Source organism: Thermobia domestica, chromosome 7 (genome assembly GCF_964235325.1).
Source record: "Thermobia domestica chromosome 7, izTheDome1.hap1.1, whole genome shotgun sequence".
Lineage (NCBI taxonomy): Eukaryota > Metazoa > Arthropoda > Insecta > Zygentoma > Lepismatidae > Thermobia > Thermobia domestica.
In genome coordinates, this window is record NC_137460.1 from 233,596,912 (window position 1) to 233,622,271 (window position 25,360).

A 25,360-nucleotide genomic window follows, 5' to 3' on the forward strand; every position below is an offset into this window, starting at 1 on the left:
AATATCTACAATATTGTAATCTTTATTTTTACACATAATCAATGTAGAAATTAATTCTTGGCCTGCAAATGAACTTTTTTCTTACTAAATCTGATTGACATGTCGTCTGTAATGATGGAATTGTACACAACTAAGGAAAAGAATCAAAGTAGCAGACTATGCATTCGACATAACTTTGAAAAGCAAATAGGTAGGTGTGGTAAGCAACACAATGTTTGATAAACAGAATATCAGGTATTGTATACTCTTTGTGTTTCAGCTGAAGGAAAAATGTCACTGCGGCTAAATCAATGATTCGTCTAGTGTTAGGAGAAGATGTTACATTCAACATCACAAAGTATTTCTTCTAGCAGTTTCGGAATGAAAATTTGAATATCGCAAATCGGAAAAATTCAAGTGTCTTTAACAAACAAAGAAACAAATAAAAACGGAAACGAAGAAGTAATTTATCTGTCCGAAGAAAATATCTGGCGATCGTAGTCAGAGCTTGCTGCCCAATATTTAGAATACCCCAACAAAAATTTTTATTCTTTTACTAAAACTGTATAAAATTAAAATACATACTATTGAGATCCTCATATGTTGTCTCTCCAGATAACAGAGTCATACTTTCGAAGTTGCAGCATTAAAAGCTGTTAGGAAAATATTTAGTGGTTTGTGATTAAAAGTGTCATATAAGAATTCTAAATTGCTATGTTTGTGGTTAAATCAAATGAACCTTTGACATCCATTTCTAAACCCTATTCAGGCTCAAAATCTTGTATTCTGCATTAGTGGAACAGTAAATAACAGTGTTTCACATTATGGTTTTAAAACCGACCAAAGCTATCTTTGCTGCGATTTACTAACGGCAACTTCAGTGTTTGGATGACGAAATTCGGTGAGAAGGATCTTCCACCGGTATTAGAATTAGACAATAAATCAGTCTTGACCACAGTTCTAAACCCTATATAGCGAAAACCACCATGGATGCCATACATAGCTATATGCGTTTATGTTGAAAATATCTCTTTCGCCTGACTTATCTCATCCTCCAGATTTAGAAACATAAGGTTAGCATTTTTTTCCGGCTCCACCGGCACCAACTACTTGATTCTTATTTCAAGGCACTTTACAGACCTTGTGGGCCTTGCCGGACAAAGGGAACATAGGTCTATGTGCCCTTTTTCCGGCAATCGTTTTAAACGATCCGCCATGTTGTTGTGATTGTGCCCAGAAAGTTTCAAACAAAAATCTCTATTCGTTAGTCTGTGGCAAAACTTTTTTTGAATCTGTGCAGCTGGAAAGAACAAAGAAATAGTCGGCAGCAGACAACAGTGGTGTTTACGTATTTTGCCTGTTGTTTTGAGGTTACATTTATAAAGGAAGTTTATTATTAAATAACAGATATTTAAAGCAATGGAGCAGTCAAAAGCTAAACGTAAACGTAAATCATACAGTAACAATATAAATCTTAAACGTGAAAATGCTAAAGTGAATCGACTTAAAGGTGAAATGTATGTAAACAGATGTGGGAAGACTGTAAGTGGCAAACAGTTTGGTTATGTTCCTGATTGTTGTAGTGAGAAGTGTTGTATTCGTTTTACTAAAGAACATCAGGAAGAATTATTTTCGTTCTTTTATAATCAAGGTAAAGAGCTCCAAGACTCATTTATTTCTAATTGTATAACAAAAACAGAACTTAAAACTCACGCCATTCATCCCAAAAAGGCCCGAATCAATACATGGACCTATAGCCTAAACGTTGGTGGTTTGAATGTATCAGTTTGTCAGGGTTTCTTAAGGAAACTACTACAAGTTAGTCCTAAAAGAATAAGGGTAATCCAACAAAAAATGTTGAATTCACAAGACTTTACAGAACGGAGAGGTCATCACACCAACCGGCCCCACAAATTGAAACCGAACGTTTTGCATTTGATGAAGACGCACCTTGAATCAATTCCACACAGCCTAAGCCATTATAGTGGTAATAAAACCTCTCTCAAATACTTTGACAACCCAGAGCTCAACATTAAAACGTTGTACACTATGTTTCAAGAGTTTTATAGGGCTGAAACTAATGAAAACTTGAAAATGGGCTACCCCCACTATTTTAAGTGTTTTAAGTCTAAGTTTAGTAATGAATTTGGTATAAGAGCACCTAAAAGTGATGTATGTGATTATTGCACAGAGTGCAAAGAAAAACTGGCAAGAAATCCTAATGACCCAATCAAAGTACCGTATCAGGTTCATCAGAGGAAGTATAAGAGAAGACAAGCTTTAAGAAATGAGTACATTGAAAAAGCAAAAAATGATCCATCTTTTTTGGTATGTGAATTTGATTATGCACAAAACTACGCGGTGCCAAGGCTGAATGTTAACAGCCAATTCTATAAAAGGCTTTTATGGCTATATGCATTCAATGTACATGTTTTTAATGATGACGAGTCTTACTTTTACTGTTTCATGGAATCACAAGCATGTAAGAACTCGAACAGTGTGGCTTCATTTTTGTATGATTGCCTTAAAAAATATGTAGAAACATCACAAGTAAAAACTATTGTTTTGTTATCAGACTCTGCGGGAGGACAGAACCGCAATGCTACAATGATTAAGTTTTGCTCTTGGTTCAGCAAAGTGTTTAATGTTGAACTAATTCAGTTGTTTCCAGTTAGGGGACATTCTTTCACACAGTGTGATCGGAACTTTGGGCTCGTTCGGTCTCATATAAAAAAGAAAGAGGTCATTGGAACTGCAAAACCATGGCTTCAAGCTATGGTTCAAGCTCGGCAGAAACCCAGCCCCTTTACTGTAATAATGGATCGAAATCTGATCAAAAGTTGGGACGAGAGCCTTGAACCTTTTTTTTTAAACATTCAAAAGACTTCAAAACATCTGAAGTTCACTATCATGAAATATGTAATGATCAAATACAAATGTGATGGAACTGTATTGTGTTCTCCCAATTTCATCCCTACCTACTCGCCTTTCAAGTTCATGAAAAATGTTAATAAAGCAACATTAGCACAAGTTCAACCAACAACAGTGCTATTTCCTCAAGTGTCACAAGCTAAAATGGTTGATGTTAGAAGTCTGATGAAGTACTTGACCGCTGAGGACCAAAACTGGCTGGAAAGTTTGCTTGAAGAGAACGCTGAGGCCTAACTAGACCTAACAAAACATCCTTTCTATGATTTAGGTATGTAATTTTGTAATAAAGTTTGTTCTTTTAAAACTTGTGTTTTGTTTCCAAACATGATAACTGGTTGCTGGAAAAAGGGCACATAACATGTCTTACAACTTTTATTTTTTACTAAAAGTACTTTTCAGTAATCACCATAGTAATATCACTAACATATAAAGAATGAAATGTCCCACCAAAAAATATTCATCACAGGTGTTTCTTTAATTATAACTAAATATAAATTACAACTCTTAACTTTGAGAGCTCATTCCCGAAAGTACACTTTTACTCTATGTGCCCTTTGTCCGGCAAGGTCCTTGTTGATTTCATTAACGCAAAACTTTCAGTGGTTAATCGAAAAGGGGTACACCAGCTGTATAATAGTTGGGAAAAGTTTATCAATGTTAATGAAGATCATTACGCAGAATGGCTTACAAGTTGTATATTTGTAAATGAACATTGAGTGATTGAACAAAGGACCATGAATTAATTTGTATATATAATAACAGGATACGAAAGAAAACGTATGCGCATTGCATTGTATACTGTGTTTGGAATATTAGGAAAAGAGAGAAAGATGACTATACCCAAGCTATAGATTGATTTTTATCTATAAATATAAATAATACAATAAGTACAAAAGTGATGGATGAAAAATTTAGATCTTTCTTTGGATTGTAATTGTGTAATTTGTGGAAAATTACATTTTCTGGTAACGGAATAGATTAGATTACATTATTATTATTATTATTATTTTGAGCTCGTCAATTTCAGTATTATTACTTGAAGGTTTACTAACTGGAAAAAATATACAATCATAAGAGAGAAAGTATCCATAGTCAATCTTACGTAATACGCCAAACTAGACATTGAAAAAAAAAACAGTTGAATTGAACGATCGAAACATCTAGCATAGAAATATAATTTTCAGACCATTCATTAATCCAACACAACTATGTAGATGTGTTTGTCATCATGAGTAATATGGGAGAGTTGAATGTTGTTATTTCATGATGTGACATGTAAGATTATTATTTTGTACTAAGTTTTTTTTGGGGGGGGGGGGAAATTGCATTACTAGTGAAGAAAACCTGGGATTGTAATGATGTCCAATATTATTGTGTTGATCATATGAAACAATGTTGCTTAGTATGTCTCTCAACATGTATACATTAACATGTATGTATACATCAACATTTTAATAGATGCTATTGTTATTAAAATATACTACCAGTCCTCGTATAATATTCCTTCATATCAAAGGCGGATATAACAACATTGATAGCCATTATGATCACCATTAGAATGAGAGACATATTATTCCAAAAATTGGCGCCACTATGGTGATGAGTTTTGTTGATGTTATACGCTGAACCAAGAAACGCAATTATCACACCTTTCACCACCTGTCAGAACGAAAGGAAAAAATGCAAGAAAATAAATTATTAATGAACTAACTTTTATGGAAGGTAATACTAAATGCGGTAGCTAATGTTCTTTGCGACAGACAGACCATATCTAAAAGAAAATACAAAATTCACAGCACAATAATTTGTTCACTTGTAACATCCATCAACAAAACAAAGACAGCCCCAAGAAGCTTTTGAAGAACTAAACAAACAATACAATGCTGACAAACGCTTGATTTAAAGAGTATATCGACTGATCTAATATAATTATTCATCATCACATCAAGATAAAATTAGAAGAGAAAGAAATGAAGATGATCCTCTAGTCTTTGCCTCGAACCCACTTCTGGAAACAGTGCAAAGAATTAGTAAGTAATTACTTTGGTTTGAGTGCTTAAAAATTGATGATCAATGTGGATTCATCAATCCTAATAATGGACAACAACAAACATTTCAATACGTGAGTTATGGTAATCCTAATAATAAATAGTTATGCTAATAGATATTGCTTGATAAACATGGTATGGAGTTACAGAGTTTGGGATGGTTGATGGCTAATAAACTAAAATGAATGTTTAAGATAAATAATTGGAGCTTATAATCAGAACAATTTTAACCTATAGTGTCCATCGAGCAAAAGGTTTCGGCGAAACAACTAGTTTAGAGTAATGAGGTTGATGGAACATGTTATTATTACTATATATTCTGGTACGTAGACCAATCCTTTCAGATTATCAGTCGTGATCATTACTTAATTTTTAGTGTTGATATTAAACAAAGATGTCCTCGATGAAAAGCCTTAATTACTTTAGAATGATATTCAACCAACTTGTGTATACACAAGCTACCAAGGTTATACATGTAAACAATCGCAGAAAGATTTCCCCAATTATAACATTTTTATCCACAATAGCAGAGTTACTATAATTCAAAGAGCTTTTAGTAAGCTTAAGCTCATTATTTAATCCCGAACAAGCTATAAGTAAATTAATATTCTACTCTCCTCAAGTTTATATATGTTGGAATCATTAGGCATGAAAATCCAATTTACCTATTAAATAGCTATATATTATAACTTTTATTATAACCTGTCAACTTTCGTAGTAGTATCCCTGTCAAGTACGAGTGTTTCCTACCAACGAGTTTTCAACAATCAACAGTACTGTTGGTCTAATAAACAGATTTTGTGCATCAGTATGCTATCTGCTTCCTTGCTGATCACAAAATTTAGTTCACATTCTCACAAGTGTAGTAAAAATATAAAATAAAATGTTTAAGTTAATGTTTCAAGGTTTAATCGGTAGATTCAAGAATAAAAAAAAGAGATGAATGTAAGCAAGTGTCCAGGAAAAACAAAAGAAGAATGAAATAGTTTAACAATTGTGAGAAGTTCAACACGATCCACGGAAATGAATATCATAAGTTATTTCAGTGAACTGGGTAATATCTTCTTCAAAATGTCTAGTGTCTTATCACTCCATTCAGACTCATCTTATTCCAGTTTGACAAAAAAATTCTCTTCACTATTCTCAGTAAAGCAGTTATCACTTTTACTAAGGAAAGGCTTGAGAGTAATTTCCTCTCTTGCTCACTTTGGAATCTCGGTTAAACTTTAGCATTACATCTTCGATTACTTTTTTCTTTTTCTTTTTCCTTTTTTTAGATTGATTCACTGAGTTTCAGGTTCTTGCAGATTAGTGGAATCACAACAGTGTGTTGCAATTCCATCCTTTACAACATCGTATCCTTGTAAACTGTCACTTTTCAAGGAGCAGTCGTAATTTACCTATTGTAGTTCCGGGCATTGCAAATAATCTTTTATCAGTAGCAATTCTACTTACTTCGTGGCATTTTGCGTCCAATACAATTATTCTGTAGTACTTTGAGCTAGTTTCAACTCCCAACAAACATGTTTACAACTATGATGAATATTTTGATTCATATCTACGAAACGTGAATTTTACGTAATATTTCTATTTTCTCTTTCAAGACCTGTGTATCTTTGCTGGTAGCACAGAAGTGTCAAGAAAGAGGAGATGCAATAAAATGGAAGTAAATTGAATGCAGTAAAATATTAAAGCGTGGGACAAACTTGATGGTGTTTGAAGCCGGTGCTTCAAGTTTCCTTTAAACGCTGTTAGCAAATGAAACGGTTACGGTGTTGCTATGTTTGTACACATTTACCTAAATCAATATGTCACATATTCACGCAGTAGTGGGACTGCTGAGCTACATTTCTTTACCACATGATAACATTGCGTTGACCAAGGATTAAATTTATGCGCTTATACCATACGCCATCAAATTTATTCCACGCTTTATTTTACAAACTAAATGAAAAGAGATTGGTAAAGTTTTGCTTTACGATGGGATTTCACAAATATTTATGTGAAATCACATCTGTAAACTGATCTCCTCATAGGTATTAGGCACGTATACCTTTATTAACATAACCATGAATACAATATGGATAAACAATGCATACAAAAATTAATTGATGGTGTCTACGAATTCTTTTCAAAGTTGGATTATTATCATAATATATAATATTGTTGTTTCAGTAGTTCAATCCTACGTATTTTCAGTCTTAGTTACAATGTATTCAAAGAGAAGTTACCTATGTATTTCCTCAACAGACATCATTATTCTCATGACGGATACATGTGATGAATGATGTATGACAGTGAATCAAAATGGCTGGTGCATGTTTGGCGTTTGAGGAACGGAAATTCATTTTAAAGTTATATTTCACCGAAGTTCAGCGTCAGTAAAGACATGAGTTTGGAACAGAACATCTACACGCTTTTGTGCAAGTTTGAATCGCATAATTCCATGTGTTATGTGCAACAGGGAGGATCCGGATGACCTTGTACTGCTGCAAAATTTGCTTCTTAGGCCATAATTTTACAATAATAATAATAATAATAATAATAATAATAATAATAATAATAATAATAAAGCAACGTCGCCACAGAAGTCCGCCGTACAATGTGCACGAGACTTGTATTTGCTCTATTGTAATTTGTATCTATCTATTACTTACCTAGGAGTGAATTCGAAAGGAATGACATAAAACTAAAGGAAAACTACCGATATTAGTGTTGTATCCATAGTTTTAAAGCTCGATGAGACAAATAGTGACACTCTCAATGTCATTTAAGTCTAAGCTCAGCCCCACCCGCGTGACTGGTGAGAAAGGAATTATAGATTTTTATCATTCTACTTTAATTGAGAAGCGTATCCTAAAGGGAGAAGGGAATTCAAATATTTTCCACTACCTATTCCCCGCGTTTGAAGAATGGCCATTTCCGTTAATCTTCGATAATGTTACTTTCTCTCCCTACTTCTAGCACCTCCTTATTTGTTTTCCGTTCAATCTACCTAATTTTCTCCATTCTTTTTTATAACTACGTTTCGGAAACATTTACAAGGTGTGATCAAAAAATACAGTGAATAGTTTTTTCTTTCTTTCTTTTTTTAGCAGCAACCGTTGACGCTACAACCATTTGATGTAATTTGTCCAATAGCCTGATCCGTTGAGACAAACAGTGTCAAGTTGAAACGCGTTCTGATTTGTCAGTCAGCATCCAGAGCCGCTACAGTGAGGTTGTGTTCACTGTGTCTGTCGCGCATTAATAACGCGTAAACATTAAGTTCTGTTTCAAGTTACAAAAAATGCCAAAGAAAATCATGAAATGTTGAATGGCTATAATGTGATTCTGTAGAGTGTTTACAAGTAGTATGAGCAATTTAGAAGCGAAAATGAGTTGGTAGAAGACGAGCAATGTTCGGAACGTCTATTAACCTCAAAAAAACAGAAGAAAATGTGGAAAAAGTGGCAAAAATTGTTCGTTCAAACAGGCGAATAACTATTCGAGAGCTCTGCAAAGACCTAAACATATGGTACGGGGACCGTACCACCGATTTGAAAATGAGAAGAGTGAGTTCGAAATTCGTTCCCAGACTTTTGACTGACGAGCAGGAGTTTTTGGCCGAAAAAATACTTTTGTCTGGCTACATCCACCATCCTCTCCAGATATAACATGACACAACTCTTGGTTCTTTCCAAAAATTAAAACCATGCTTAAACAAAAACGTTTGGATACTATTCCCGACATTAAGAGGACCACAACAGAGCAGCTGAAAGCCCTTCCAGAAATGCTTCCAGTCATGCATTCGATGTTGGGATAAATGCATTGCCAATCAAGGACAATGCTTTGAAGGAGATGAAATCAGATTCCATGTTCATTACTCTGTTTCTAATAAGTTCACCGTATTTTTTAAATCACACATCGTAAGCCAATTTCTATTGTCTTTTTCTAATGTTAACTTTTCTGCTTTATTCCAAGTAGCATATTTCTTACAAAAAAGTGTAAAGGAAGTAAAATAAAACACAACCAATCACTGAAAAAAGATGTATTTAAAGCTGTAATATATTCAATACATACAAAATATAAGTCAAATACACATAACTAGTATCATTATTATAAATTAAAATAATATGAGGAAACCTAACACGAGCATTCCAGTGTTTTCACATCAAATCTACTTTGGTAAAAAACTATTTGAATGTAAAGGATGGTTTTGAGCGTAAAGTAAACATCATTCTGAAATATTAATTTCTTACAAAAGCAAGTAATCAAACAAAGGTAGTCATATACTATTCAGGACCTAACACAAACACTCATGTCACATTTAAACACTTAATCCGGATTAATCTGACTTTTATTGCACGAAAATTAAGTTATAATAATAACGATATCATAGGAAAGTATATATTATTATGTAATAGCGCACAGATGTCGAAAGAGAAACCATGGTAAAAAGGTTTATGAGTTTTATGTTTTCAAGAAAAGAAGGAAACATTGCCTTTTTTTTTCTAAGTTGATCTTCAACGGTTTCTGAATCTATAGGATAAACTCTGTCAGACTACACGATAAGGTGTATGGAAACGGGGAGGTTTTGATAGAAATCAGAAAGTAAAGTTAGTCGTGTCTGTACAAAAGAAATACATTCACCTCGTTCATTCACTTCTAATGTAAAATTAGCAATTGTGAAGCACTTCATCCCAAAGATTGAGAAGGTTAATGGTTATTTTCGCGAAAAACTGAAGATGAAAATATTCTCTTTTGAAAGTAAGCTCCTCAATTATCTTCGTTCTTAACTTAGCAACGGACATATTTGCTTGGTAAATTCTCAAAATATTATTTAATTCCGAAGAACATAATTTGAATTCAGTATAAAGCCAGTAAAGCACTTTAAGCTTTCCTTGCAACATCTTTGTACTATAGTACACTGTAATGTACAACCGTATATGATATAAAAATTTTCCTTTAACATTTAATTGTTTATATAAAAGAACAATCGAGCTGGACTGAATTGTCAAATGTGGTGTTGTAGGAATATTTTCCTTTTCAATTCTATAAAATGTATTTCTAATAGATAAATCTCATTTTACCAATAGTGTTTCGAAATTAATATCCACTTGGAGATAACACCAATTATTTTTGCCAAAAATTTAGCAAAATAAATATAGTAGATTTATATTAAATCTTTGTGTTCCTAAATTTCAGGATATTGTTTTCAGTTTTGGAACATCTAATCATCTTATATGAACACTTGTCTATATGTTTGTCTGCAGAAACATTCCTAAATATAGGTTATTATATAAAATAATTTAATCACACACAAAATAGCAAAAAAGAACATGACATATGCGAAGAACTAACTATTAAAACAAAAATAGTAAAAATAAGGGAAGACAACAAATTTATGAAGTAATTATTGCTTCAAAATTGTGAGCACTTATGAATATTTTTTAAAATAACATATTTTAAGTAAATAATGGAAACTGATAATGCTTGACACATTTTATGATTTTCAGATACTGTAAAATACATTCGAAAAAGAGCTTGCATGATCACTGTATATATATATATAATTATTTCTCACATTAGTTTAGAAACCATTAGGACAAGATCCTTAAGCTACCTGGCTTTGCAATGGAAAACAAAAAATGACGATTTCATATTTCGTCCTTCGTTTCATAGAAGTGGCATTCTTGAGAAATGACAAATATAAGGGATTTGTTATATTATCAATGTAAAATGTATATGTATCAAACACTTTTTAAATATATATTAAGGAGCTTTATGTGTAAAACTTTTAATATTACAAATATACGATCAATAACTACCATGCTTATTTACTCCTAAATGAGCGGTGTATTCAAGTGGTAAATATTCTTGTCAATTGAATACACATGTGTACTTATGACTTGAATCTAATTTTGTATTCAAGTGATAAATAAGTATACTGAGAATGTGTAGATACTTCCTATCAGTCATACATTCTCAAACATGTCAGCAACTCATGTTAAGTTTCTACACTATGCTCCAGTTAGACTATATGGGGCATACGTTAACAATCCAACGTACAATTCCATTCACAAGTACTCTCATTAGGAATCCAATAAGAATTTCACACACAGAACTATTAACAACACGATTTAAAAAAAAAAAGTTTGATTGATTGCGTAATTACTAGTTGAAATTATGATTGTGCGTCAGTTAGCGACGTATATTAGATCAATAAAGATGGATGCGTCGAGCAAGTTGACATCACACTAAAACTAATGCTATTAAGTTTTCTTTGCTTTCCCTCATAAACGTAGTGCAGTCAATAACCAATCAAAAACAAGCTGCGTTGATTTTGGTGACGAATCAAGTTATTTGCTACAAAGAATTTTCACTCAATTTGATTCAGGATTTGAACTATATACAAACAGTACTAAAATCTCATACTTGAAATAAATTAAAATGGATATCTGCAGTAAGTACCGTAAATTGTTTGAAGTACTGTATAACTAAAATTCATGAATTAAATTACATATTACCTTAAAAACATTGTAATGCTCTAACACAGTGTCTATTCTAAACTGAAAATACTAAAACCTTACTATTTGTAACTTTAGTATATCATTTGTAAAAATTTCTTATGATCGAAACAGTTTATAAAAGTTAAAAATTAATGTATGTAATTGAACAAAGCTTGTCCTCGAGCGATTGTCATTCTTAAATTATTAAATCTAAAGAATAAACAAGTCTAAACATTGTAGTAATATTCAGTATATTGTTTAAAATACTAATATGTACAAAAAGTCGTAATTTCACTTTTTAAAAAAAGTTTAAATTTAAATTTATTTAATGTATAAAATGTTTATATTTCCCTTCGAGTTCAAAATAATAAAATAGAGTTTCTAATATTTTACTGAAGTAGTAAAATTAAAATGTTCCCTAATTTCTAGCCAACGAATTTACAGTGATGAAATACAACTAATTATATATTTTATATGGTTATACTCGTTCATAATCAGTAGCCATAATTGAGTAAAGACCTGTTTGCTTTACGTTGAAAACAAGAAAATTCACTAAACTTATATTGATTAGACTTAGACTTGAAGAAGATGTTTTTTTTCTGTACGAAAATTTAATAGAATTGTAAACTTTGGACGACACTTTCAAAAGGAAATAGGATGTAGAATAATTCTAAATTTCACAATTTGTTTGGCAGGAACATTGTAATAGTAAATCTTCTCTGTCATATATCATCTTCATCAAATATTACCAGTCAACAAAATGTCAGGCGGAAGTGCTGGGTCCATTCCGAAACTCGTCCTGATTATGTCAGAAATCATGACTCCCATAATGCACCCTAAAGCAGTATGATTCAATATGGCTGCTGGTTTTTGTTTGTTCAGAACGTTTATGTTAAGAAACGGAAGCACACCGATTATTATAGTTGATATTGCCTGTTGGAAAGAAGAAAAGTTGGTAATGTTTTTATTGTATAATATTTGTTCAGGTGCGTTAAGTGTCCCATGGTGCAAACAACACTGGAAGAGTGTATCATAGTGCTCTTCTACTTGTTGTTTCTAGTCCATGCAGTAATCACACGCAAACACATGCAAAGTCCACAAATCATTATACTTGTGTCATTTCAAACTGTACTCACTTCAAACATTTAAAAGTATTCAGCCTAGAGACCTTTCCTTATCCGTTAGATAGAGTTGTATAATCTAAAGATCTTGTACGTATGTTTCAGCATTCTAGAAAGTAACCTGAAATCTTAATTTAGGTAATCAGGTGAGGTAATCATAAGGACCGATGAAGCCTTTGGGAACACTGCTAAATCCTCGTTTTGTACTTGTACTCTATAACACACTAATGTGTTACTAATTAGTATGTAATGGAGTATTTTTTGTTTGCTTCTAAAAGAAAACTTTGTAAAGAGACAAGTCTTATAGGCAGAACTAATTTATCATAATGTGGGATTAGCTAAAGACATCAGCAATGATGGTTTCAGAAATTTTCTCCCAGGATTATTTCAATATATGGAGAGTGAAAAGTACTGTAAAAATGCTGGTAGTTCATATTATGTATTGCACGGTCGGAGATGTGGCCTCGACAGAAATTTTCTCCCGGGCCACCCCCTGAAGTCATCACTGGATGTCAGTATAAAGTTTCCTATATTATGAACGTTAGCTCCTGGTTGTGCTTGGTATATGAACCCCAACAAATATTATTAAGGGACTTGTAACATTGAACTTCAACTTTAAAGATTTCCACCATTACTTGTATTGTTTGCTTTTGTAATAATGTAAGCATTACTAGCATAACAAAGTTTTCCCTTTTTGAAAATGGATTCTCCTACCATACTAATGAACAATCCTTATCCCTTTTCCTTTCCTGTCTTTCTTTCTTTCTCATTGAGTGTAATGTGCTAATTGTGATTATTTTCAAATTCAGAATAAAGAGTTCCACAAACGTTTAATAAAGCCAAAGTAGGGATCTATATTACTAACTTATACTGAAACAAAATCAATATTAATAATTTTCTTTGTCAGAAAGACAGAGAGAAAATAAGTACAATGACGTACACATCCTGAAGGTCTATGCCTGTTCCTGTTTTTAGTTTCATCCGTTTCCACTCACCTAATTTCTTTTACCCTAGTGATAAATTAACATCATATTCTGTTCTATTTTGCACCTAAATTGCCACTCTAACTAACAGTAACTAATATTGACAGTGAACTAGTTCTACTTCATCAGAACCTTGACATAGTGCACTATTGGTGTAATACTTTGTAAATAATCGATGTTCTCATTGTTATATTTCAATACAGGATGATTGACACACTACTGTAAAATGGCACACAATATGTGTTATATGGAGGCAGTGATGATCATATCAGATTAAAAATAACGTATGCGCTACAATATACAGTACTAAAACTTGCATATTTCGAACGCGCATGAACACTGTCAACATTCTCCGAACATTTACACTACGCATACCGTAGTGAATCAATACACTAATTAGTGTGTTAGTATTTTGCAGGAGAAAGAAATTTACAGCTGACAACAACGTGATATTGTTCGGCTATTCATTTCAATGCTATATATGTTGATGTATACTTTATTTCACTCAACTTTTTTCATCTAAGTCTGAACTCATCATATTTTGGCGGTCTTATATTACTTCAGTGACTTGTACGAAAATACGTTCAAGCCTATTTACCACAAATAGTTAAGTAAGAACCTAAGACAGAAAGAATAGACAAGCTTGTCAATAGTTCAACGAAAGTTCAATAGAAGTTTCTTTTCTCAGTAGTTCAACAAAAGAGTAAATAAAGAACTGCATATTAAGGTACAGCGATAGGTTGAGAAATAGAATTACGGAAAACAGTTATACAAGAAACTTGGAATTGTTTTACTTATAACTATATTCTTTTGGCAATAACGACTAATATTCTTCTAATATAGAGTCACTCAGATTTCTAATAGTACCGGAACACGAAAGATATTGGAAAACACATCCTTGTGTAAATTGATGGTATATCTAGTGTAGATAACACAAACAGAAATATATTCTAGTGAAGGCAATGCAAACAGAAAGTATATCCTAGTGTACACAATGAAAATTAAGAATATACCCTAATCTAGATAATACAAAGGTCGCGCCAATTGAGCTTTGTAGTGGACAAACACCGTGTGAGTGGGTTTTCTCGGCGTTCTCTCGTTTCTTTCCACTTTCTTCATTCCTCCATTTGATTCATTTCTCATAATCACCGCCTACTTTAGAATAGCGGGCATAACCGTGTAAAGATTTCATTTCATTTTTAATACAAAGATCAAATATACCCTAGTGTAGATAATGCAAATAGAGGATATCCCTTACTGTAGATAACGGAAATAGAGAATACGGTATATTCTGGAGTAGATAATACAAGCAAAACATACACTGTAGTCTAGATAATACAAATCGTAAATATACCCTATAGTGTATATAATACCATCAGAGGATATCTCTTGTGGGCAAACACCGTGTACGAAATTTTACATGGTTCTCTCGTTTCCTTTCAAGTTCTTCATTCCACCATTTTGTTATCATTATTATCGTCCTCCTTATCCTCGCAGCATAACCCTAGCATGTTGAACTACAAAACTCAGAGGATACTCTAGTGTAGATAACACAAACGGAAAATAAATTATAGTGTAGATATTAAAAGCAAAACATTCGAGTATATACAAGTGTACATAATGTAAACTATAATCAATGTTGAGCGACTGAAAAATGAAAAAGGTAAACTGTAGGGCTAAAAAGATACCGTATGAAGGAGTTCGGTTTGTATGCCATCATACTTTCTCAATCAATATTCAAATCGGAACTAGTAGTAAAGCTCTAGCACTTCCAGCTTCAATAAAAACGAACAGAAACGAACAGAATGGAAACGGAGTTGAGACGCTTAATTGATTGCAAAAAACCGTTTCTCGCTATCTACTATCGATTTTGTTGAATTGTGATAAACGGTAAAACCGGAAATGGTTGATTTCGACCACCTCCGGTTTGAATATCACCTCCAGCATCAAAATCAATTTGTAGGTTTTTGCTCTCTTTTATCTTGGTCAAAATTAATGGTGATCCATGAATTAAATCTTGGTCTTCTGGACGAACGAACGCACAGCGTAAATATATCGAGGAGTTTTGCTAAACCAAATTTCTTTAAAAATTAAAAATGTTGACATGATTGTTTTAGCTTAGAATTTGGAATATTATGAAGGTTTAATCAACTTGGATCATGTCTTGACTAGCGACGTCATTCAAATATTTTAACAACTTATTAGTATGGTGACTTACTGTTACTATTGTTATTATTTATTACAATAATGATATTGCTAGTAGTAAACAACTTTGATGACATAGTACAAGGTTATTTGACATTTAGAATACGCGGGAGTTACTTTCCTGTTAATCTGACCATCGGAAGTTGTATAGTGGCCTTGCCAGAACTACGATTTCACAAATACATTCCATTCTTTCAAGATTTTTCTATAATAGTATTGTTAGGTCTGATAGTTTTCAATGAGGAGGGAATTGGTTTTATCTGTTGCTACATTGTTCAATAAATTGAATGTTCTCTCTGCTTTTGCGGAAATCAAAGCAACATCTTCGTTAGAAAACTAGAATGGAATGTGTCAATTATAAAATGTCTTAATTGTCTCTCTAAAATATGGAAATGAAAATGATTCTCGAAAATAGTACTGCAGGATTATTTTTCCCGTATGTCTGAATCTACGTATATTATAAAATTGAAAGTGACTATGTTTGTGATTCTTAATCTCTTGAACCGCTCGATCATTCTCGATCAAATTTTCGACGGAGATGCAGTTCTGGCCTGGGAGTGTCTCTAGCTATTCACTTTGACGGTAGAACTTAGGGGAGGAGAGGAGTAGGAATTATAAAAAATAAATAGAACTTAATAACTCTTAAACCAAACAACCAATCTCGATCAAAGTTTAAACATAGATAAGGTTCATGCCTGGGGTCTTTTATATCATTTCACCTTGACCGAATAACGTAGAGAACGGGGAGGACGGGGAGATATACCAAAAACAATATATATAAAAATAGAAGTGACTATGTTCGTGAGTTAATAGCAATTGGACTACCCGATCGATCTCAATCAAATTTTCAACATAGATGAGGTTCAAACCTGGGAAGTTTTCATCATTTCACATTGACGGTAGATCTTAGGAGAGGGTGACGAGAGGAGGGGAAATATATGAAAGTAAATAAAACAACTTTTGAACCACCTTACCAATCTCAATCAAACTTTCAACATAGATAAGATTCGGGCCAGGGATGTTTTCGTCGTTTCATTTTTACGGTGCAACGTAGGGGTTTGGGGAGGGGGGAGATGTATGTTAAAAAAATAAAAGTGATTGTTTTGTGACTTCATCACGCTTAAACCACCCGACCGATCTTAACCAAATTTTCAACATAGATGAGGTTCAGGCTTGGATATATATATATATATATATATATATATATATATATATATATATTCACTTTGACGGTAGAACTTACGGGTTGGGGGAGGGGGAGGGAGATTGATACATAAAAATAAATAAAACTTAACTCTTGAACCATCCAACCGATTTTGATCAGATTTGCAACATAGATGACGTTTGGCCCTGGGATCATTTTTGTCATTTAACTTTGATGGTACAACGTAGGGGTGGGTAAGAAGGAGATATATGTAAAAAAAATGAAACTTTTTGTGATTTCATCACTCTTGAACCACCCGACCGATCTTGATCAAATTTTCAACGTAGATGAGGTTCGGGCCCAAGATGGTATTTATCTTTTCACTTTGACGATAGAGTTTAGGGGAAGGGAAGGAAGGAGTTTAAAAATAAATAATACTTAATATGTGTTGAACCAAACGATCAATCTATATCAAACTTTTAACATAGATGAGATTCGGGCTGACATGTTTTTAGTCATTTCACTTTGATGGTAGAACTTAGGGGAGGAGGATAGGAGAGGGATATATATATATATATATATATATAAAAATAAATAAAACTTAATAACTCTTGAACCACCGAACCGATATAGATCAAATTTACAGCCTAGATGAAGTTTAAACCTGAGATTTTTTTTGTCATATCACTTTGACGGTGTAACTTAAAGGTGGGGAGGGGAGATACATTTAAAAATGATCGAAAATTACCGATATTAGTGTCGGATCCATAGTTTTCCGGGTCGCTGAGATGAACAGTTACACTTTGGATGCCGTTTAAATCCAAATTCAGCTCCGCAACTTGGCGAAGGGGAAGGGGAGATATATAAAATGATCGAAATGACCAATATAAGTGTTAAATTCGTAGTTTCAGGATCGCTGAGATGAACAATGACACTTCCGATGCTGTGTCCCGCAACATGCGGAGGGGAGGGAGATATATAAAAATAATCGAAAAGACCGATATCAGAGGGCGCTTTAGTAATAATAAGAAGTGACTGACTAACGGAACATACACGTGTATTACTATTTTTTTAATATAACCGAGCGAAGCGGGTAATTGACGCTAGTCCATTATAAATTATTTTAAAATTATTAAAATTATTTTCCGCTAGGTGGAAAATAATTTAACAAGTAGTTTCTGGCGCGATTTTTTTTTTTTTTTCAGCGGGTTTAGGGTTTAATTGGAACGGATGAATGACACTACTGGTTTTGACATTTCGTGCAAGTCATATCAAAATTGACAACATAATCTACCTTATATTACTGCTATCTTTTACATAAAATAAGAATATGCAGTTTAAAGCGGAAATTTTCTGAAAAATATAATGGTCAATAAACAAATAAGCTATCACTCTATTGTTTCTATATTGTTATTGTCACTTGTTTTAGCTTAACGTTCCGCGATCATTCTCTAGCAGAAGGTTGAAGGAAGAGTAAAAAGCGACACTTTTTCATTGTCAGGTGAGTGAAAAGCCTTAACACCCCTTTCCTTTGCAGACAGCTAAATGACTTTGAAAGAACAGCCACGGTGTAAATATTTGCCTGGCTTCGTGTGCTGGATTCAACTTTAAAAAGATGGTGTTTGTTTGTTGCTGGTTGGTTGCGGCATTTTTATGCATCACTAAAATGTGCATATGCTCTCTCCTCTCTTTTGTTTTCTTTCATTTTTGTTTCCTTTTTTTTTTTTCAATAAACATATATTACTACTGTTCGGCCGATGTAAGACGTGAGTTTAAAATGTGCAATAACAAATTTTTCATTTGTTTAAGCTTTCAAAGGCAAAAACTTAATTCACCTCTAACAGTAACCGTGCGAATAGTTGAGTTGCAGCACTGGTAGTTATGTACCGTACTTAGAGCTGGGATGAATAAAGTGAGAGAAAACGGGGAAGCCACCAGAATAACACTAATACCATCTTGCTCGTCACAAACTCGCAAGGCCTGAGATTAAACTAGCGACTTCTCGTCTTGTATCGTGAGGCACTTCCAGTGAACCAACGTGCCCGTTTGTAATTTTCCAGTGTCTACAGTTTTGCCAGTAGTTGAGGTGTTTCCTATGCAAAATAACACATTGATCCAATACAGGGTGTTCGAAAACTGTAAAATATTACAAGTGTGCTTACTTTTTACAGACTAATATACATACACTGTTGAATGCATACACATTGAAAGGTGCATTTACGAAATTCTAACGCCATCTCTCATTAGTTTCATTACAATCGGATAATGACGTTTGTTGTATCTAAGCGAGAAACTGTCGTATCTTGCGATCAATTCCATAATGAGGCATGCACACGGTGACCACCAACGTCAATACATTTGACTTCATATGAGTTAATGTTTCGTGGTTATGTGAAGGACAAAATTTGTCTAACATCAGTACTGCAACCTTAAATTTCTCTAAGATATCTAATCGCAATGGCCGTCGTTATTCATCGTTGATCTCCTGAATTGATTATGGACAGATGCAGACTATTTCATTCGTGATGCCGTGATGAACACATGGAACATAATGACAACATAATTTCGTGAGTACATCGTTCATTGTACATTATAAGTATTCAAGGGTATGTCATGCCTCCGCAAAAATTCAACATCTTTCTATTTTGTGAATACAACGTATACCAGAGACAGATAAAAATCAACTTAAAACTTAGCTTAAGGGCGAAGTGATACAGCGATTTTTAACATAAGGTATTTATATGTGAAAGTACCAAGTGAAAGACATATTTTCTAGAAAGATGCATTTATTATACACGTTAGTTTACATTATTCATAATATATAAATATAATCTCATTAAATACAGTGTCGTGGGTACAGTTTTGTAAACGAAAGAAATGTGTATATAAGTGTATATGGTCACGAATTATACAGTGCAACTATAGAGCCTGTAGACATTGTTTGTTGTTATTTCCTGATTATAGACCACATGGTAATCAGCAATCCAGTAGCTCTCCTGTTGTTCAGTGTTGTAAATCAACCTCACAAACTATCACATCTAGATCATAACCGTACTAAAAAGTATTCGATTCTTTTAGAGAATAACAATACAAGCAGTGGCGGCGATTGGACGTTAAAAGGGGGGGGGCAAGAATGATATGAATATTTGTATATCAATGTTAATATAAAAATTTCCCTATTGAATATTTGTATATAATTTGAAAAACTATATACATTAATAGGCCATTTCAGAAAAGTGGGGGGGAGGGGCAACTGCCCCCCTTTGCCCCCCCTAATCGCCGCCCATGAATACAAGAACTAAAGTTAAATTCCTGTTATCTTGATGGAGACTAAATCCTTGTTTCGATTTTAGTTGAAGCTGATTTAACAGTGCCTCTGAATCATCAACTCATCTTGTTCTAGAGTCTGTACTCGGAACAATCTATTTGCGTTAATGTGTTAACACCACCGTTCACGACAACTCTATCAAATACTTGTAGCCTGGGGATCAACGCTTCACTAATGGTTGTGCTCGTGATTTATCTCTGCTATTGGTAAATGAAGATGTCAGAACTACAGTCTTCAAAACTTTTATATTAAGTTATTGAAATGAGTGAGGTGTACACGAATCTGAGACCTTAGCTCAGGCATGGCAGCCGTTCGTTAGGCAGAAGCTGCTGTTGTTTGGAGATATGACTGTCACACGCTGGTTTTGTGAGCTTTGAAATGAGGACCGGGCTGTGGCGCATTGACTACTCACATGGAGTTTGAAATCTGGTATTTATGACCAAAAAAGATACATCTAAGTTATTACCATCAAAGGACAATTACTTCAACTTGTACTCTGGACTCTTTACACGTTGAACAAGATAGAAACGCGGTAGAACGATGGGAAAATTGAATTGAGGATATTGATACACGTATGTAACGTAATGTACTAATCCATAGTTCTTTGAAGTGTCCAAACTTCATATAATAGTTATTCTGTGCTGTAAGTTCTTTTCTTTAAAATTTAATCTCAAAGAATCACAGCCTTTCTATCACTTTAAACTGCTGCTGTGCCTAGTCCAAAAAATAAGGGTAATAATAGGGTAATAATAAGGTAATAATAGCAATTGATCAATGTTCTGTTAACATCAATGGTGTTTTTTGAATTGTTCATAATTGAAATTTATAGTAGTCGAGTGACATCTCTGATAATAATTCATTTTAAGTTTACTGATGACCTTATATAGTGTATAGTAGGATTCATTGTTTCTGCATATGTTGATATTCACACCGAACGCACGGAGAGTTCTGGATTTTCTTATGCACCATAATAGCCTATAATAGAGCAATAGAGCAATAAACTCACATAAATAGCCTTTACTATCTTCTGTACCTACGACACTTCGTCTACAGATCAATAAATGTGAAGACGGATTTCTGAGAACATAAAGTTTTATATTTTAAAAATAATAAACACACCATCGAAAAGCTGCAAAACGATAATGACATGGAAGAAATAAATGTCTAGAAAAACTACAAATAAATCACAAGAAATAACAGTTTTGACAAGCGTGCTATACGATGATACAATAGTTTTTATATACAAGATTTGCTAAATCTCGAGATTCTTAATACAAATGAATTAAAAAAAAACACACACACAAGCGCAAAGATCTTTCTAACATTAAAGAACTTAGTCAACGTTAAGTTTTGAGGCTATTTTGATATATGATGATCGGAAGTACGTTTTAAAATTGTCATGAAAATTATTAAATCATGTAAGAGGAAGTTGATTGTAGCCTACAGAGTGCGTCGCGAATAAATAGCTCGATTGTTAATTTTTGGATAGCATAGCAAATTGTGTTATACTGATACTTTTATACTGGATTACGTAGCAAATTGTGTTATACCGCAAAAACTAGCAAATTGTGTCGTATTGATTGTTTTATACTAGACAATGTAACAAATTGTTTTATACTGATTGTTGTGGCCATATCATATAAATCCATTATTGTGGTAAGTTAGGATTGTTTTGTATGCTTAAAAGCTACGTTTTGCAAGAAATTAAGTGACAGAAATGATAATGAATCAGGTAAGTTATGAGAGGAAAGGAGCGATTAACGAAACGCAAAAATCCTTCACTGATACGTACTCAGGAACAAAAAGTATCAGCTAAATACTGTTTTCAGAGTTTGGCATGGAAATAACGTCAAACAGCTTTGCTACCAATCTCAAGACACCGGACAGGATCACCAACATTACTGTGGTTGCACAGTATCACTAAACATGCTGCAACGTACCCTGAAAGAGCATTGAAATAAATGTCGATCACTTTCAGCACGCTTTATGCATATGGCACGTGAATAGGTTACGAAATCTTTATCGTAACAATACAGTTGTTTCAGTTTGAACTACTTTTCGCGGTCCACTCTGGCACATCAATTCTATTACTGTGTATTAATTTAATTGTATGACGTCATTATGAGAGATATAATCATACTGTATTTTGTTTTAAGTCAACGATCTAATAAAAAGTAACTGATGTAGTTGCTGCGTCGAAAGTTGCATCTATTAATTTATCCTGATCAGCATAACTGTGGCTGTACAGAGAATACCTTAAGGGACTTCCGAGAGACAGAAGAGAAAAGGATTAACTTTTAACATTATTGAAGTAATTAAACACAAAAACATTTTCTTCAAAATGCAACAACAGTTACGTAATTACTCTAAAGATATATATTATTTATTTCAAATTTTGGTACTCTTATAAGATTTTAAAAAATCCAGAATTTCAAAATGACAGCGAAAAGTATCCCAATAAGTAAGCACATCTAAAAGTTTACATTTGTATTAACAGGCTTAACGTTAGAAATTCTATCCGTTTATGGCTTCGTCAAATGTAAACTAGCAGTCTGGATAGCATTGAACTATATAAAACTTTTTAAATATTTAAACCAGGTGTAAGAATGAAAGATGCGGGCGGATTTACGTCACATCCCAATAACTGCTCGCATGTTCTTATTCGATCCTTCCATAATGCTTATGTAAATTGGTAATAATGAGAGCGCTTGTGTTTGTTTAAAGTTCTGTGTCCCTCTCCATTTCTGTTTATTGTTAAAGTTATTTTGAAAATAAATAAATAGTTAGCAAATAGATTGGAAGATGTTTCAACTTAAAGAAATCCGAATTCTAGGCTTATATTACGACAAGTAAAAACCAAGCTTGGAAACAAAGAATTAGTTACGGTTTGTTACAGTCTTCCAATGCCAGCTTATGACAAGTCTACAGAGTTGGGACTTGCAGGGTTGGGTAAGACTGGTGTAAGCTAGAAATGCTATTAGCTGTTGAATTCCTAGGTCTCCATCAAAACATTTGTACAAATTTTGTTTTATTACTATCAATAACTGAAAAAGTCCAGCTACATATTGAAAATTAACTCTATTCTGCTATAATTCTTTATTGTTTGCTCATTGGGGAAGAGGGACGAATACGGACATCAACTTCAACTCCTCACCGAAACATTACACGTTCTTAAATATAGTAAAATAAAACTTGAAACGCTGAAGTCTGAAGGCTACAGAAATTAATATAGAATAAAACAGTAATTCCAATCATCTTTGACCTTCTTAATGTCAGAACAATTGGTACATATAGACGAAAGCAGGGTTTTGCTTTGTGATTCTTAAGTTATTATATAGTGGCTCACATCTATGGTACACACAAATATATGTATTTCTCAAGATATCAAAAATAACTATTATTTTACAGTTACTATGTATACTTTTCTCAAAACAATGTAATTGTCCATTTCATGTAAGAAAGTTCAGGTCTTACACTTGTCATCGAACTGAAAGTTTTGTTACTCTATTAGAGTATCACTTCTGAACACAAGTTAGTGTACGTGTGTTTGAAACATTTAGAGACGCAGGTGCTTCGATACATTTAATACATGTTTCTGTAGATAGAAGTCTCTTCATAAGTTCACTAACATCATCATAAATCTAATTAATATTTTACTTTCTGTTGTATGTAAACAGAAGTTACTTCACGTTGCAAAGAGATTCAAGTTAAATATCACATTGAATTCAGAATAAAAATATTTTTCCCTCAAACAGTCGTATGTGACGACCATTTGAAAATTTGCAACAAATTTCACATGTTAAAACTTTGAACTTTATGAAAACTGTTTCGTTTCTCTAATTAAAAGTGTTGACGTATTTTAGTTTCATATTTGTAAAAGATAAAAGAGTATCAACTAATAAATATACTTAGATTTATATCACATATAAACGTCTTGTTCTAAAGTATTGAAATCATCGTCAATCGGATTTACAAGAGAATAGGAAATCATATCGAAGAGCTTTCAAGTTGCTTGTGCTTGCTTCAGTTGTTGAAGTAGTCTTCTAACACTCAAACAATGCTCAGTTCACTTTCACTGCAGAATAGTAAGACAAACAATGTACGCATCAAGTACTACATATACGTATACCTCATCCATGAACGTCCATTCTTAACACGCACCATTTCATATGAGTGTGCTGAAGCTCACTTGTATTAAGGAAATTAGTTCGTTCTTAAGTTTATCAATTCGTCTTGTAGAGCTGCTCATTTTTGTACACATGTCGTCACTTCAAGAAATCACTAACTTTTAGTCATGTGTCATTATTTTTTGGAGAGTTAGGAATTTATTTTACTAATTCTCATATTTATAGAACTGATTTGTAATTAAAATATAAGTATCTAATTTTCAATCCTGAGTTTTCTTTTCTGAAGCAATTTGCACTGTGACACATTATAGAATAGAATGAGGGATGCGAAGTGTTAGAAGTCATGTTCTTTAGTTAACAAAAGAGGTTGACTCGCATGTTCGATACCGAAACCAGATATTATTACATTAATTATGGAGATGACAAATATCAACACAACGATGACGTCATTTAGAACATTCGCTGGCTTTTGTTCTCCACCTTTGTTGATGTCCAAACCGCCAATCACAAGGAAAAGAATGCCAACAACGACCTGCAACGAAACACACAACCCTCTCAATATTAAAGAAGCCATTTTTCTTAACATTCAAGAAAAAGTGCAAGTGCAACATGCTGTTCTAAGTGCCATGGTTAGAAAATCAAATCAAAGATGTTTCTTTCTAGAAGATCTTAAATGAATTTACGACACAGAGTTCAGTTTGGAAGATAACGAAACAAAACGTCTGTTGATAGAGATTTTACGTAGGATTCTCAAGAAAGAAGTTACTTCTACAAAACTTGAAGAGTTTATATCTACAATACAATATACCTCCAGTTCATATAATGGATATTATTATAAGAATGAAAGAAAACTACCTTATTAACTTTAATTATAGCTTAAAATCCGTTCTCAGTATCTACGTTATAATGGTATATATGACATATTGCTTCAAGTTTGATCTGCGCCTAATATTCCTAACAAGGAGCCTCGAGTACAGAAAGAACGCACTTGCTAACTCATTAG

General features: G+C 33.3%; 1 protein-coding gene across 8 annotated transcripts in view; it reads right to left on the reverse strand.

Annotated features, from left to right (window-relative positions):
- The window catches only part of LOC145690740 (ninjurin-2-like), a 343,377-nt gene that overhangs the window by 43,176 nt on the left and 274,841 nt on the right, over positions 1-25,360 (reverse strand). Inside the window, exon 4 of one of the 8 annotated variants that reach the window (XM_081765931.1) lies at positions 3,930-4,569. The exons of 3 other annotated variants lie outside the window; for them this stretch is intronic. In XM_081765931.1, the coding sequence (XP_081622057.1) occupies positions 4,381-4,569 (189 nt within the window). In that variant the 3' untranslated portion in view covers positions 3,930-4,380. Of the gene's footprint in view, positions 1-3,929; positions 4,570-8,973; positions 12,383-19,680; positions 24,890-25,360 lie in introns of those variants that run through there. 4 more of the 8 variants (XM_081765930.1, XM_081765928.1, XM_081765929.1 and 1 more) reach the window with 4 other exon arrangements.